Below are 17,595 nucleotides of genomic sequence, written 5' to 3'. Positions count from 1 at the left end.
ATAAAAACATGAGACATAAGTTGGATGAGAAGCAAATGGGAGAGGAGGGTTGGGGGTAGGGGTGTGTGTGTGTGTGTGTGTAGTGGGGGGAGAGACACAGAAATAAACCCAACTCCCATCTGATGACCAGCTTGTCTATAATTCTGAATCCTTGCTCTGTGCCAAGTCCTAGTGATGGAGGAACAGGATAAGTCCAGATCTGAAAGAGATTCTCTCTGGCTTTTTTATATTATTTTTTTTAACCTTGCTCAGAACTTCTGAGGGAGAAATGAGTAATCAACGCACCATAGAAAACCAAGAGTGTTTTTTTGGTATGAAACCCACCTCTTGAATCAACTATGTGAAAAGGAGGTGTTAAAAACTACGGCCAAAAACGATATGGGTTCATTGCATCATTTTTGCTGTTTTTTTTCTCGTTGCCCAAAAAATTACAGGACAGATGATGTGGCCATCTTGAGATCGTTTGTCAACTGTCAGCCTCCGTTGACCTTGCAAAAAAACAAACAGAGAGTGCTGGCTGATATCATCTTTACAAGGAAGAGAGAGAAGGGGAAAAAAGTGCTAGTGAGAGGCAGAGCTAGAGAGAGCCCTGTTGTTTTTAATAATAAAGAGACGTTTTGCCATCCATTTGAAGCGGCCATTTAAAGCGCAGCAAACATGGAAATCCATTATGGAACGCTACTTAAAAAGTGTGACCAATCCTTATGCAGTCAATTAGAGACTGAGAGGCTGAATATGATGTTTGTCTGTTGGCGTCAGTGGCATACCGATCAGCCAGGATTTGATGATGAAGAGGAGATTGCTTTAGCTTTATTTTTTTTTTGTCTTTTCGTTTAAAAGCTGGGAGGGTGGTGGTGTTTTGTTTTTGGGGGGTGCCTTGCATGGATGGAACGGAGATGGTGTGTGGGGGTAGGGGAGGGGAGGGGTGGGGGGGCAATGCAGCCAAGCTCTGCTTATCTCTTTTCTTCCTCGCTTTTCCCCCCTCCATTTACAAAAGCATTAATGTGCACAGCTATGTGCTCGTCTATTGTTCTGTGTTTAAAAGCTTAAAGAATGTGTTTGTGTAGCTGACGGAAAAAAAAGTGGCACAGAGCTTGTCAGAAAAAAAAAACCCATGTGCTTAAAGTTGGGCAGGAAAAATGGGACACAAAGGGTGATATAAAGTGGTTAATAAGAGTGCTTTCCCAGAATGAGCAGGGATGAGGTTTCACATTAAAAAAGATTTATCTTAAAGTATGGTGTTAATCCACTGCTTAATCCTTCAACCTTTTTTTTCCCTGCCGGGTCTAATAAAAACTATAAACCATAAAGTTCTTACAATTTCTGGAAACTGATGCATGCTAGGCCAGATTTTACAAGAATTTCTGCCCAATGAATCATGCACAGAATCCATCCTCGGCAGGCAGGCAAGGCAGGCCTCCTTTCCAGGACAGATAATTAAACAGCAAAACAAGTTTCCATTTCAGAGGTGCAGAGAGAAAGAAACATTCTTCACATAATAATGAAAATGGCCACTGGTTTTCTAGGGGGTACTGGTAAGTGGCATATCAAACAAAGCAGTTGATGTTGTTAAATAATAATATTAATAATAATAATAATAATAATAATAATTATCTAAACAATTATTTCATTCTTTCTATAGTAAGCTCACATCACATTAGTGTAAGGCTCATTGCAGTCTGTTTCAATGCTGAAACATATGGGTGTATGCAGACTTCAGCCCACTTCATACATATTTTATTCTCATTTCCTGTTTGTTTGTGTGTCTGTGTGTGTGTGTTTCTCTCTCTCTCTCTCCCCTATCTGTGTGTGTGTGTGTGTCTGAGGGGGGTATGTGTGTGTTTCAAAGAGTGTGTAATTGTGCATTGAACAGTGATATCTGCCTCTAGGTATGCACTCTATTCTATTCTATTCTATTATATTCACAGAAATGTCAGATGCTAGTAGCTAACCAAAGACCTTAAAGGCATGAAATCATGTCTCTTAAATAAGACAGCTGACAACATCTCTTCAGACTGCTGGCCTTCATCTGTGACCAACTACAGTAGGAGCAGTGTGAATGTGTGTGTGTGTGTGTGTGTGTGTGTGTGTGTGTGTGTGTGTGTGTGTGTGTGTGTGTGTGTGTGTATAAGTGAGTGAAGTAAAATAGGATCAAGGGCCAGTTATTAGGTTTGTCAGGAAACAAAAGCCCCACTGTTGGAGACAGCTAAAGCTGAGCAGTTACTGTACCTTTCAAAACTAATATGTAACCATATCTGTTTTAAAAGGACGATTCATATTACTGCGAAAGCAGGAGAAAAGTTGTTCCCATCTCCCAGGCCCTAGGAAACTCGAGTCCCGGGCTAATGGCCCGCAATTGGAAGGTGGCCTTTTGTGGAAAGCATCATGTTTGAAAAAAAGATGGAACATTAAATTTTTGTAATGATGTAAAACATCTTCAGCTTTTTTGACAGCACAATGGCGCTTATTGTGCTTTATGATCGCCGTGGTGACTCAAAGGTCATTTTGTATATGACTCCGCGGACAAGGGCAGCACTGAATGAAAATTAGGTTATATGTGATCAACCAAGTTATTAATCAGATTAAAATGGATTCTCTTTGCTTCCTATTTAACAGGGCTCAGAGAGAGAGAGAATACAAATGAAAAAGAAAGAGAGAGAAAAAGAGAGTGGGAGGGGGAGAGAGGGGAAACAATAGAACATTCTGTTTACTCATTCCAAGAGAAGCATCATTGTTGCAGAGCTAATATCTCATCAGAGAGACAGTGGATTTTAAGAGAAATAAACATATACTGATATGCCGATCTGTTCAAGCGTGCATGTCCTTGCAGCGTTTCTGCCGCTGCCTCATGCAGGTAACCTTTTCTAATCCTGATTAAATTACTGCAATTAGAGCAACAGCCATTTCACCTCCCCCCATATTTCCCTAATAAACAATGCACCATTCTAAATCCAGTCTATGGGATTTGCCGGGAACAATGCAAGCGCGCGTGCTATTTATTTCCATCTCTACAGAGGCATTAAGTGCATTTTTTAACAGCTAATGGTATAATGTTTTGGCTTATTCCTTCGTGCATTTTTTTTCCCACTTCTTCTTTGGAACTTTTCTTTCTCCCTTCGCTCTCTCTCTCCTTCCTTTTGATGTTTAAATCAAACATGGCTTATTGGTATGGCTTCTTCTTTCACGCTACAGTGAAAGGCAGGAGCCATGCAAGTTATTTGTTTGTAATTTGCTGCACTACTTTTCCAAAGATGCACCGACCCACGTTCTGCCTTTGTTTGCTTGTTTGTTTGGTGTACTGTAGTTAGGTTGTGTTTTTTATTACCTTCAGTATATTGTCTACCATTGATGTTAAATAAAAGGCAAAAAAGAAGGTTCACACAGAGTTGTGGGATTTTTCTTAAAAATAATATTATTCCCTGTTTCTTCCTTGCTCTCCCACATTGTCTCGCACTCTCTCTACCTTGAAGCTGGGGCAAGTTCTCTCATTACACTATCACAGGCAAGAGTGTAAGAGTGTGTGTGTGTGTGTGTGTGCTTGTGTGTGTGTGTGTGTGTGTGCTTGTGCGGTGTACCTGTGCAAGTGTGTGAGGTGTTATTTTATCAGTACAACTCCTGGGAGACCAGCGTGTAACATCTAAGAGCGCCTTGGGAGGAGCGGTGGGGAGCAGGAGAGGAGCACCTCGCTCGCTCTCAACAAAGTCTGCACGCCGCAAAACAAACAGTCAAATAACAAGTGGGGGAGGCATCCTCGTATCAAAATACATTGGGTTGGAAATCCAATTCATTAAGGTACTGCTTTAAGGTTCTCTGCTATTGAGCGAAAACATGCACAGGAATATTGTGTCGCACATAAACAATGATTATCATTGCCAGAGTGAAGTGTCACTTTTTGTAAACTCCCAAGCTCACAGACGTGCACCCCCAACCCCCTAACGTCTAAATAGTGAATAGAATAATTGTTTTGTAGTCGTTAGTATCGCATATTCCTTTCCTTTTATTTTCACAGGGAACTTGATACTTCATTCACTCAATGATTCTTCCTTTTTTCCTCTAGGAAATTATGGAGCCTACATCATCAAGGTATTAGACTGTGAGAGAGGGAGAGGGGGGAGATTATGAACCCTTTCAAAGGCTTTCAGCACTGAGAAGTTGATATCAGGAGGGGAAATTAGCAGGGGAAAAATATTTTTAGAGATCTCACAGCTGTGCCGAGAAAGCAACAGGTACCATCCAGTGGGCTTGACAACAGCTATTACAATTAATTGCTCTTTGAATGTAGTATGTGCACTGTTGAGTGACAAGGCGCTAATTCACCTCGCTACAAGTTAAAATGGTAATATTGAACATGTGAAAATAGCACCTCAGCTTCGCCCCGCCATCTTGCACGGCACAATGCACAGAGCCACACATCAGCGGCACCACTGTCTGTCTGTCGCCAAGAGAGAAAGAGAGAGAAAAAGAAGACGAAAAAAAAAACCATCAAGAGGAGGATGCTTTAATCACGGGAGAACTTCACTCCCTCAGGCAGGCCTGTGTGCTGGGAGAGATTGGAGGGGCGGAATTGGGAAGAGCGAGAGAGCCAGGAAGAGAGAGAGAGAGAGAGACAGAGACAGATAAACCTGCCTCTGTCTCATCAGGAGCTGCGCTCCATTCTAGAGCTTGGGCCTGAGACAGGGACTGAGAGAACGGGGCAGGAAGGGGCCATATGGCAACTGCCATGAATCCTCCGCACCGAGCTCTCTGTGCCGTCGGAGGGCCGCACTGCGAGTCACTACGATGAACTGCGCTCCACCTTGACATTTGTGAGCATCATCTCGGTCTCACTCTCTCCATCTCCCTCTCCATCTCTCTCACTCTCTCTCCCCCTCTCTCCACCTCTCTCCCTCTCCCTGTCTGTCGGCCTGACCCTGATGCTGTGGCTCATACTAACTGCACTAATAGCAGGGGTATGCTGGGACAGGCACACTCATCGCTGGCAGCCTGAGCGGTGCCTCCGTGTGTGCTAACAGACTTGCGCGGGCCATATCACTGGTAATTAGCCACCTGATGAGGACAGTATTATTGGCAATTACCAGGTTTCATCCTAGCCTCGTGTTGTTTTTTTTTTTTAAAGTATGTGCATTTCTTCTCAACCAGAGTAAGGGAAAAGAAAGAGAGTGGGGGATGGGTGTGGGGAAAGATACTACGACAACAACAAAGATATCAAAGATCTCTCCGTTTTAAAAAGGAATGCTGGCACTGCTTTCTTTCCCCCCATAATAGTTTCAGTTTAAAAATTAGCTGGCTGCAGTAATCACTGTACTGCAAATTGAAAGCACCGTTAAGATGACAAGAGGAGGCAATAATGCATTTGCCTCTGAGGGTGTGATTGTATTTTGCATGCCTGTGTGGCTGTGAGCGGTGTTTGTCTAAACCATGCTTCAGAGACTTCAAATCAAAAAAGTCCTCATTTGTCTATGTGTGTGTGTGTGTGTGTGTGTGTGTGTGTGTGTGTGTGTGTGTGGGGAGTGCATGCATGAATATGTGAAGTGAGGAGCAGGAGATAGTTCAGCACACGGATACCCACGGAGGGATGTGTATATGTATATATTTTATTGCGTAGGTGTGTGCCCATGTGTCTTGGGAGAGCTTCTGTGTGAACTGCTGTCTGTGTGATTGTGTCTGTGCGTGTGTGTGTGTGTATGTGGAACACTCCTCTTGTTCTTGCGCGCGGTAGAAAGCAGAGGAGGCCCCTAATGCCAGCTCTGATCCTGTGCATCTGTGGACGCACTCAGTCTGGTGTCGGCACCATATGTTTTTAATTATCATAATAGCTCCAAAGAACCTGTTCCGAGGGACACTCACATATGATCCTTCCATTACGGCGCCGCCTTCGGTGCCTAGCCCGCCTTTAAAGAGGGGAGCGTGGTAGGGAGGCGCAACTCCTTGTCTGACAGGCCCGTGAGCCACAGAGGCCCCGGCACCTGACCTCCACAAGCCCCAGATCAAGTCCCACACAGGGCGGAAGAGGAAGGGGGGAGAGGGGGAGACGTCTCCACCCATGGCCCTCTTGACGGAGGTAATTGGCCACCAGTGACACGGCCGTGTTCATGGCTAAGAAGACAGCCGAGCGGCCCCGACCTGCAGACTGCCCCTCCTCTTCCCCCCTTTACCCCCCCCCCCCCCCCCCCCCTACAAAGTACCCCGTAACCACCACCATCAACCCCCCGCTCCTCCCCCTCAACTCAGCCATCATCCAGCAGAAGACTCCCATGAGTCCTGCTGAACAGACTGACTCTGTCGGAGACTGCTCTACGAACAGGCTAAAAATACCAGGGGGGCTTGAATACATTTACCTCCTTCTTCTTCTCTTTCTTTTTCTTTAGTATTTTTTTTCCCTCTCTGACATAGTTTGTGTTTCTGACAGGAGCAATCTGTGTTCCCCTGTTTGGTTTCTTTCTCCCTTTTTCTCCTTGATTTTCCACTCCTCTCTTTCTCCCTCCTTTGCTCCGGCTCATCCTGAACGCTGCATATGGTGAACGTATTGCGCTATTCTGGGGGCTTTGCACAGTGATGAAGTCTACTCGGTTGCATAGTCCTGGTGTTGCCTCTTGTCTTTTCCTGAGAATGATCAATCCGAATGCAACATGGCACTGCAGGTCTGCACAGGTCTGGAATTACAAATGTATATTTCTTCCTCTGAGTTGATTTGACTCTTTTTCTCTCTCCCACTGCAACTGACTCTCACTGTCTCCCATCCTGTCTCTGAGGTTCGGGTGACTGTGAGAATGGGTACAGCAGGAGCAGAGAGGGAGTAGGCTTCACAGCCTTTCCACCAGGGGGTGTCCTGCCCTTATGAACTATGTACGCACAGGTCAGAACCCCCCCCCCCCCCCATGCGCCCAGACACTCACACACACAAATCAATGTGCACACACACATACACACTCAAAAGCACACAGATAGATGCTACACACTATAATATATTACTATACACTATATTATAGCTGTAGGTACCCAAGCCCCCCAAGAAAAGATCAGTATATGAATGCTGTATATGACAGTGTCTGGCCTCTTCCAGCAGAACGAACACTGATGTCCCTCGTCCCCCATTACTGGAAGTGCTCTCTCTGCTGTCTGTTTAAAGCCCCTGTGTGTCCTCTACAGCAGGGCCAGAAGAATGTGTTGACGGTGTGGTAAAAGTCAGTGGAGGGTGCAGGGTCCACCTCTCCTCACAGTAAACCGAGAGTGCGTCTGTAGCAGGGGAGGACGTCAGCCCCGGGCACGGCATGCAGGGCCCTCGCGCCCTCGCCCTGCCCACTGACCTCATGTGGCAGGCAGGCGGCCAGGGGCGTCCGCGTCACTGCCCCTTCACCTTCGCCCAGCGCTGCTCCAGCCTGCCCCCCTTTCCCACCCCCTGGCCTGTGCTAAGCGGAGGAGCGAACACGCAGCGTAACACTATCCCCTGCCTCCATCTCCCATTAGCACGGCGCGGCGCGGTGGCGGCGGTGTTGGATCACGCTTGTTGTGGCTCTCAGAAGAGCCAAGTGAGCCATTTCTCACTCCAGCTAATGGAGCCAGAGGGCAGGTGGATCCAGATAAGCGTTTACCTAGCAATCGACAATGACGACGACGACGGCAACAACAACAACAACCGCAACAGCACAAACAACAACAGCGCTATCAGAGCAGCGGCGACAGGGCACGGAGCGAGAGCAGAGAGAGTGCGTTGCTGAAAACACAAACAGAAGATGAAGGACGCCTTCTCTCCGTCTCTCTCTCTCTCTCTCTCTCTCTCTCTCTCTCTCTCTCTCTCCTCTCTCTACTCTTCTCTCTGAGAGGTGCTTCACACTAAGCGTAAGTGTTCTCCCCTCTCGTCCCCCAAATCGGACTGCCCCGTCCCTCTCCTCTCTGCCCCCTCTGTCACCTGGCCTCTTCAGCATGCCAATCTCCCACAGAGAGCTCACGCAGCATTCCTGGGACATTACATGGAGACTAGTGGGGGGGGTGGGGGGTGTGTTGGAGCCACCTGTGGCCAGCCTGCCTGGGCTACATTAACACCAGGGGGGGTGGGAGAGAGAGAGAGTGAGCAGGGGGGGTTATGAGTAACAGTGTTTATAGAGGGCCCAACACCAAAAGCTTGGCCATGCATGGCTAAAGATATGCCAGTGACACGGCGGAGTATTGATTATGCGATACACTTACACAATGACTGGCCCACACAATGGCACACGGCCATTAGGCTTTCTCAACAATGCATGTCCAATCGACTGGACCGCAGATACGGCCAGACAGCAGAGGAGGCGTCAACACCGAGATCATATTTTTTTTACCCCTTTCTGGACAAATGAGACCAACAAACACCAAGCTTCAGGGCAAATACTCTTTTGAGCTGTTTGTGCAGAGCAGTCTTCCTGTAGGGGCTTCCTGTGACACATATATGATACTAGATATGGCCCTGGCAGTCTCACATGATGTGTGTGTGTGGGTCTGTGTGTGTGTGGGTACACACACATGTGTTGACTGTCTCTCCTCATCTGCCCTGTGCATGTGTGTCTAATCATTTATGTATATGTATCAGTGTGTGTCTGCAAGAGGGGGTCTCTGCGGTGGGGAGCTCATGGACATCATCCCCTCGCCTGCTCAACAGGCCCCAATCAGCTGAGAGTCTCCACGTATTAATGATTTATGCACTATTTGCATACAAACCTAATGCAAAGCCACTTCACATAATCACATTTTGCCTGATCTGAATTGAATTTGGGAATGCAGCCACCCCGCAACACCAGGACCCGAATAACAGCAGAGCAGACAGAGCACGCCTCTTAAATCCCTGTGGGTGACCAGGCACATGGAAGCCAGTGAGGGCTACTTGGAATGAGGGGTCATGGACAATATGATAGTGACTGTGTGTGTGTGTGTGTGTGTGTGTGTGTGTGTGTGTGTGTGTGTGAGAAAGGAGGGCAATGCTGTATGTGAGTTGGGGGCCTTTTAGCTCAGGGGACAGACTATGAGAAAGAGTACAGTGAGATCACTCACAGATCTAAGCGGGAGGAATTTCTCTGCTCTTAAAGACTAATGCCTCCAACCGGCTCTCCTTCTCCCCCCCTGGCCTGGCTTGCCGTTGTGTCTTGTTGCGTGCGCGGGCCGTTTGTGTCCTGGCCTGATTATGTGTGTAATGCATGGTGAGTGTTCCCCTGGCTGGGGGAAATGCTGTTTACTGTATTGCTGTCACCTCTGTATACTTGTGAGGTCTCTCCATGGATGTTGCCAGGAGACTGAACTTTGTAGGGGGTTGAGTGAGAAGGGGTATGGCTTGGCTCCCCTCCACCCAGCTGTGTACAGACAGCGAGAGAGCAGCGAGGAAAGGTGAAGACAGACAGAGAGAGAGTGACTACATGCAGTGTGTGTGTGTGTGTGTGTGTGTGTGTGTGTGTGTGTGTGTGCGAAAGAGAGCGAGAAATGCACATGCACACACACACACACACACACACACATCGCAGTAAAGCTGTTCTGAACCTTTAAGCATTAGTCGAGCGATTATGTGTATGTGTAATCTGAGACACATGGGGACTAACAGGACACTTGTGATAACTATGGAACAATACTACAGTATACTTTTCATATTTTACTCTGTGGCACACACTCACACACACACACACACACACACACACACACACACACACACACACGTACAACCCACACAAACGCTCCCACAACTCCCACAAATCTGCTTAATTTCTGTATTGTGTTCAAAATGCTGCCCCAGCGTTGCCCTTGCACACATGAGGTAAAGTATATGGCTACAGTATATTTCCCTGTCATCGCTGGCTTTTTACAGCGATTAGTGAGGTGTGTCCCTTTTGTCACACACTGCTCCACGTCAGCGCCAGCACACTCCTCTGCCCTCACTCACAGCCTGCAACTGAGACAGCCATGCTTTAAGAAAAAAAAAAAAAACACAACAAAAAACTTTTGTTCCGGAGACAAAGCCTTATCTATAAAGGTCAGGCTTTTCAGTACGTCACAAGGCTACTTTTCAAACGGCTTTTGATTAAACCAGGACATTACAACACAAGACATTCACACAGTAGACAGAAAACTGGCATTCATTTCCATCACTGTGAATGACCCCCCTCAGAAAATTAAAAATGCAACAGGTCCTTCCATGATGGACATATTTTCCATAACTGAAAGGTCAGGGGCGCCATGAATTGTTAATGTAAACTACTTTGACCAGAGACGGAGGCGCACATTGCTTTCCTTTTCGTCACTTTGTTTTATATGTCAGTTCTATTAAAACCAAAAGAGAAATCCACGTCAGAGCCGATCCAAATCTCATTTAAACAAGATGTTGGCTCTGCATGTTATTTAAACACCTGCAGTTTATCAGTTTGCTATTTGTAACACAACTATGTTATTACAGGTTTATCACAGCCTGATAAAAGTGTGGGCCTTTTTATTTACACTGAATAAAAAAAAATCCCATCAAACTGATTAAAATAGGATATTAATCTATCAATGTCTGTTTGTAAAAAATACAGTTACATATATACAGTATATAACTGTGGGAATTGAGTCTTTGCTGATGCCATTGTACTTGCTGTAGTTCTACAGCAGTTTTAATTAATTTCCAGATTTCTACAAAACTTAGTCTGATTTAAACAAATGTACAGAGTGCTTAAAAGTTATTTGTGGGGACAAAGTAATTTAATGAAAATTGTTCTGTTAAAAAAAACATAAAAGTTTGTTTCCTCCTTTTTAATCCCTGTATCTATTTGCACTGTTGCTATCCTGTTGGAAAATAAATTAATGTCTTTCTCACTAGGCAATATTTGAAAATGATAAGAAATAAGTCCAACCTAGCAGGGAATGAAATAAATTAACAGTATGTTTCAACCCACAGTTTGAAATTAAAGTCACATTTTAATCACTTTCAGAGTAGAAAAGTGAAAAGACATATTGGCATACGAATTAAACTACCACACACTAAATGAAAAAATAGACATATTATAAATGAATGGGGGTGGAACTATGGAAATTGTTTTACTGAAGTTCTGCTTTAAGCTATCCACTCTAACATGACATACTCTTTTCTTAGAGCGGTTTCTGTTTTTATTCTGCTATTTCTTCTCTTTCACTTTTCTTTCTCCGGTTTTATTGCCAAAGAATTCCAAAAGGGCACTCTGAGAACGCTCTGGAGTCTGGAGAAGCAGCAGTAACCTTAGCAGAATCATGAAAGCTGACAGTTCATTTTTCACAGGGTCATAGATCTTTGGGTCTTATAAAGTAATGGGCTTTTGGGAGAGGGCTTTATGAAAGCTAAGATAGTTAAGCGGTGAGATGACATGGGGGGCAGTTGGGGGGTCTCCTCTGACTGGCTGCTGGTCTGCCCTGCTCCCGCTCTGTCAGGGGGAAGAGAGAGGAGGCATGGGGGAAGAGAGAGAGAGAGCTCCAGCTCAGGTAATATCAACTAGTAATAAAGATTAATCTGCGGCTGCTCGCCCGACCGATAGCTTCTAAACTTGCTTGAAATAAGGTTGAAATCACTTTAGAGTAAAGCTTGCTTCTTTTGATCTTGCCAGGAAAAGGGGTCTGTTGTTTGTTTGAATTTTATTTTTCAAAAGAGCTTTTGTGGGGTAAAGTGTATCCGCGGCATGTCCATTTGAATAACTTGGGCATTTGTAATCTCTTTTTATGTATGTGTGCATTAAGGTAAACCTGCTGTGGCTGTCGAGTGTGTATGTGTGAGTTTGTGTGCGTGACTGTGTGTGTGTGTGAGTGAGTTCTCTGGAATGAGCTTGGAGTAGACAGTATGGAGTGGAGACACAGGGGGTCTGACTCACCGGCTGCATCCACTCTCTTGGTGCCGCCGCTCGGCCCACTGGTGCTGCTGGCCAGGCCTCCGTTGAAGGCGCCGAGGTTCTCCGAGCTGAAGGCCCTCAGGACGGACAGCATGTTCATCTGCTGCTCGAGATGGGCCTGCTCCGGCTTCAGCAGCCCTGGGGGACCTCCGTGAGATGAAAGGAGACCCAGGCCCGCCTGCTGCTGCTGATGCTGATGCCACTGCTTCTCCAGGGCTGGGGGCTGTGGGGAGAGGGGCCCCGCGGAGGCTCTGGGGACCCTTGGATCTCAGGGCGTCCTTGGCGGACAGAGGGGACTCGTTGCGCAGAGGCACCTGCGTGGGCAGGGAGTCGTCGTCGTCGTCGTCGTCCATCTCCATTTCTTCTTGTGAGGCCTCGGCCTCGTCGTCCTCCTCTTCGTCGCGGTGGTTGTAACCAGCTGGCCGCTCGGCGGCGGCGGTGTTGGAGGCGGGGCGGCTGGGGGTCTCCTCCCTGCTGGCCTCCTCCCCCTCGGACTGGCTGCGCTCCTCGGGCGCCTCCGTCTCGCCGCAGGAGGCCTTGTCCGAGAGCTCGTCCAGGGAGGCGCCGCCACCCGGTCCTCCCACGTCGCCCGCCTGCCCCTGCTGGTGCTCCAGGAATCCGAGGGGCCCCTGGAGGCCCCGGGCGGAGCCCTCAAACAGGGGGCCAAAGGGCTTGTAGAAGTCACTCGCAAAGTCTCCCATGGAGGTCTTGTGTGGAGGCTGCTCCATGTGGTTGGACCAGGCGCTCTTCAGCTCCCCAGACTCCATGTCCCTCTCCCGGGGGGTGGAGGAGCCCTCGTGGTGGTGCAGGAGGGATGGAGGAGCCACCAGGGGGCCCTTACCACCGAGGCCGTGAGACGCTTCGCCCAGCAGGCCGTCGTTGCCCTCGCCGGCGCCGCGCTTGGCCTTGCCTAGGTGGTTGGCCTGCAGATGGAGTGCCATCAGCTCCACGGAGGCGGTGGTGAAGGAGCAGAAGAGGCAGCCGTGCCACGGCACGTTGTCCTGGATGGTGACAGACGAGCCAGGTAGGGAGGCCGTGTCAGGCCTGACGGACAGATCCAGGGGCTCGTACTGGGAGCGGGCGTGCGAGCGAGGCTTGCCCTCGGCGGGCTTGGCGTCTGCGGTGGGCTTCTCCTCCGGGTTGCTGCCGCCACTGCTGCCGCCCTCGCTGGTGCTCCTCTTGGCCTTGGGCTCGCCGCTCTCCAGGCTGTAGTGCTGAGCCGGGGTCTGGAGTGGGCCCTGCAGCTGGCTCTCCCGCATCTCCTTCTCCTTCTTCAGGGAGCTCAGGACAAAGTTGTCCATGAAGGCCTGCAGGGAGCCCTGGAAGTTCACTCCGTTGCCCACCATGCTCTGGTAGGCCCTGCCCAGGTCGGAGAAGCTGGCCGGGCTGTCGCCGGTGTTGGGGACCTCGGGGTTCTTCGCGATCTCGGTTGTGTTGTCGGCGCCCAGGCCGTGGCGCTCTCTCTCCCGCTCCCGCTCCCTCTCTCTCGGGGAGAGCATGCTGGGTGGGGCCCACTGGTGCGGCAGGAGCTGGCTGCCTCGGAAGTCCAGGCTGGTAGGCATCATGCCTTTGAAGACGCCGCGCAGGACGTCGGGCCGGGCGAACACGGCGCCGCCACTTTTGCCGTGGTCCTCCTTGTGCTCGGAGGAAGAGGAGGAGGAGGAGGTGGGCGGGTGGTTGGCCGAGGGGCCGCTGCCGTTCTGACGCTCGCGGTGGTGGCGCTCTAGATGGTACTTCAGTGAGGCTGACTGGGTTCCAGCGTAGTCACAATGAGGGCATCTGTAAGGCTTCTCACCTGATGGAAAGAGAGCGAGAGAGAGAAAAGGAGAGAGGGAGAGAGAGAGAGGGAAAGATAACACCATTACATTAACTTGTCACCATTACATTAACTTGTCGGCCTTAAATCCCTTACATTCAACAGTGTTCATCTCCACACAGCTAGTTATAAACAGCTAGTTCATCAGCATACTCTCAGGAAGAAGGAGGGGGTGTTGGGTTTTAAGTGCGGGTGGATCCAGCTCTGCCGAGTGAGCCATCACTCACGTCGGTGCAACAAAAAAACATTTCACCATATGGTGCCTTCAGTCCACTACAGAGATCATATTTTCAGCTGACAACAAAACTGTCTGGATGTTATCTCTGTTTGCATGGGGGATTGTGTGCTGGTGGGAGCCCGCTGTTGCCTGTTGGTGTCCTCTCTCTCTTTCTCTCTCCCACTCTCTCTGTCTCCCTCTCTCTCTCATTCTCTCTCCTCCCCCCATCCCTCTCCCCCTCTCTTTCCCTTGGCCTTGGTTGCTGTCAGGAGTCTGTCTTGGCGGTGAGGCAGTGATTTCTCGGACGCTCTCTATTTGCAGTTTATCATGGAAAGGATAAATCACGTTCAGCAGAAGCCCTGTGTTCTCAGGGGGAAAGCACTCTGACCTCTTGGACCCAAATGTGGACGATGAAAGCCCCTCGTTCTGAGGGCTGAGTGCAGAATACAAATGAGACAAACACATACAAATGTGCATATGCGCAACACATGGGCATTCTTCTAAGACCTGTTTCAATATGTGGATTAGTACATTTGAATAGTGCGCAATGCATAACAGGCACCCCCACTCTATAACAAGTTTAATATGTAACTGTTTTGAGACCATAACAAGTTTTATATTTAGAGAAAAGTGTTTTGTCTAACAAAGCAGTGGTGGTGATACCGCAAGTGTTTGTGACAGAAGAGGTCTGAACAAGTAATTTGTCTAATTTTCATTTTCTAACATTGTTTATTAAAATCCTGAGTAAATCGTCTTTAGTAATTCTATAGCACTGCTTACTTTTTAATTACAGTTATTTGTATTGCTGTCTTTCCATTCTGTAACATGTGGTTTTGTTCCTTGATTGGACATAAGATGGAGGTCAAGTGTGCTGCCATGGAAGTCATGGCTGCCTCTTTGGAAAATTAATGATATTGTTTCCTATGTATTTTCTGACTGTAGCATAGGAAAGCAAGCCAAAGCTATGTGGTATAATCATAATTCCTAAACCCTTAAAATCCACATGAGGTATTATATATGATTACTGAACCCAACTTGCATTGAAAATGAAATGACTAGTCACTAATGCATGACAGGTCCCCTGACTAACAAAGTGGAGACGCATTGTAGTACTATGCAGATCTATGGCAAGATAGGAAACTAGTAAATGTGGTGTAAAAAGGTTTGTGAAGACAACAGCTTAGACTGGGAACCACTGTTTCTGTGGATGATAGTTCAATATTTTAGCATAAAACATATCCTGTTAGCAATTACAGTATAGCCAAAATTAAAGCCAGATTTGCAATCAATAAGCAATAAACAAAATGTTAAGCTTGATTTTTAACCATGGTAACATGCCCAAAATGAAATGCTGAAACAGCAGCCACAGCAGAGGGAAGGGAGAGGAATGGAAAAATCCAAAAATAAAAGGATGTTTGTCAAGTATTGTGTGTGTGTATATATAGCTATAAAATGTTTAGATTATACACATGGAAACCATTTTTAACCTGAAAAAAATGTTGCATTGTTACGCAAGACTGAATTGAATGATTTAAGTCTCGCTCTGTAGTAAATCATGGATATAATTAGCAAATGGCATACTGCTCAAGTAATTTATCATTATTTGGAGGGCACCATTCCAGAAAAAGACTCGAAGATCTGCAGACCCACTGCACAGCTACCAAATAAAGGACCACAAACACAAACTCAATACAATATTGATACCAGAGAAAGAGAAAGGAGGGAGGCAGAAGGAATGAGAGAGAAGCAGAGAAAGACAAGAGGACCAGAGCTTTATTCTTTTACACAAGAGCGCGTTTGAGGATTATATTTAAAATAAACCATACGAGATGAGCTTTTAACCCAATAAGTGCTTATCCTGTGAGCAGGATAACAGGGGCTTGGCCTGATTTAATAAGGAAACGTCCCTGATGCAAATGATCATTCTCAATTCCTTTAACTGGACAAAATGATATTCTGGGCCCAAAATTAAAGCCAAATTAGAGTGATCTGCTTTTTTCTTTCCTTTTTTCACATTGTGTTCTAGCTCAGATCCATTGTTAAAGACACTGCCAGGGAAACACACACATAATGCAAAAGTTGTTATCAATGATAACAATGTGCTTCACATTTCGGTAAACATATGGATGTAAGCAAACATAAACATGGCATAAAAATGCCTATATCTAGACAAAGAGTGAGAGAGAGAAATCAACATGATGCATAATACATGTGCAGTGTTGTATGTTAACTATTTGTGCATGATGAGTCCCTCTGTGTGTGTGTTTGTGTGTGTGTGTGTGTGTGTGTGTGGCGTGTTCTTTGTGGACCATTTGGGCTCAGTAAGACATCTGCTCCATCATACGTCAGGGGCATGTGTGACATCTGGGGAATATACTGTATCCTGCCTTGCAACATTACACACAATTTACTGCTAAAGGTCATTATGTACCCGTTAATCCACTTTTAATTGATATCCACACAAACAGCACAACCTCTGAAAAACATAATAGATAGCCAAGACAGAGAGGTAGAGAAATTACTATTTCTCATCATTTAAGGGAGAAAAAGGGGAATGTTTTATTTCCCTTGCTGTTGTTGATAGACTGACTTAATAAAAATGGTGTGGAAAAAAACACATATCTAATTGCCATCTGTTCCTATATGACAGGGAAAATACAGCAGGGCTTTGTCAGTGAATGGTACTTATTTGTTATCATCTACCAACTTTTCTCATTTTTTAAACACTGTGCTGTGGGTAGCTACACTTGAAGAAGTCCGGCTCAAACTGATTTCATCTGGATTTGTGCGATTTGTCACAACTCCATAGTAACCACTCTGAATAAACACCCAGAGCCTCTACAGAAGGGCAATTAAAATGGTTAATAGATATGACATACTTTAAGATGAATTTCCATATGGCTTTACATAATAGTGAAAAGGCAGCTTGCATTCCGCAGGGAGAGGGGAGATTGACTCGAGCTGGAACAAGTGCCTCTTTTTGGTTTTATTTGGACTGAGACTTGAAACCCAGAGTAGCTATCCAGCAGTCCCCACCTCACACCTATAGTTACAGACTTTATTTGTACTTACATCCAAAAGTATAACATTTTGAACCTCAAATCCATCCATTCTTGCCTTGAGAAAAAAAAAAAAACACAAACCAACACACTTTTTTTTCAACGACAAAAAAAAAAAACCTCTACAGTAAATGGTCTGGTCTGGAAATAGACACTCTTGCACAGAGTACATTATTTCTGCCATGGACAAAATGCAGAGCACCTCAGTAACACATTGAAACAACTGCAAATCATCCCCCCAGGCTCAGCTGCTAGCCTTCATAACACTACATAATGTAGCAGTGAAATATGCCATCTAATCCAGAAGGGGCAGGTCCTTGTCCCCACATTGACACAGCCCCAGGACAAAGCTTTCCATCACCAAGGTTAACTGAGGAGTCGGGCTCCCGTGTCCCTCTGTTTTAAATAAAGGTGAGTGTGAACTGTGCTGCCTCTTTTCACCCTCAAGTTATGCACACCCGTTGTCAAGAGTGAGGACCTTTTTATTTTTTACACACAGCTGCTTACTGCTAAATACTGCCTTGTCCAGAAGGGGACAATCTGTGTCTCTAATTGCTGTCACTGAAGCCTAGATTCATTATGTGACTTTCCCATTAAAATGTGAGCATTAATTTGTATAATGAAATATCACCCTCTGCAGTGTTCATTAACTATGGC

At 46.5% G+C, this 17,595-nt stretch overlaps 1 protein-coding gene across 1 annotated transcript in view; it reads right to left on the bottom strand.

Moving 5' to 3' along the window:
* The window catches only part of znf536 (zinc finger protein 536), a 158,867-nt gene that overhangs the window by 25,021 nt on the left and 116,251 nt on the right, over positions 1-17,595 (bottom strand). Inside the window, 2 exon segments of the mRNA XM_048262699.1 lie at positions 11,829-12,079; positions 12,081-13,641. Of these exon segments, the coding sequence (XP_048118656.1) occupies positions 11,829-12,079; positions 12,081-13,641 (1,812 nt within the window).

This window comes from Alosa alosa, chromosome 14, assembly GCF_017589495.1.
Source record: "Alosa alosa isolate M-15738 ecotype Scorff River chromosome 14, AALO_Geno_1.1, whole genome shotgun sequence".
NCBI lineage: Eukaryota > Metazoa > Chordata > Actinopteri > Clupeiformes > Clupeidae > Alosa > Alosa alosa.
Note: the sequence above shows the minus strand (reverse complement) of the source record. Positions and strands in the feature narration are given on the sequence as shown.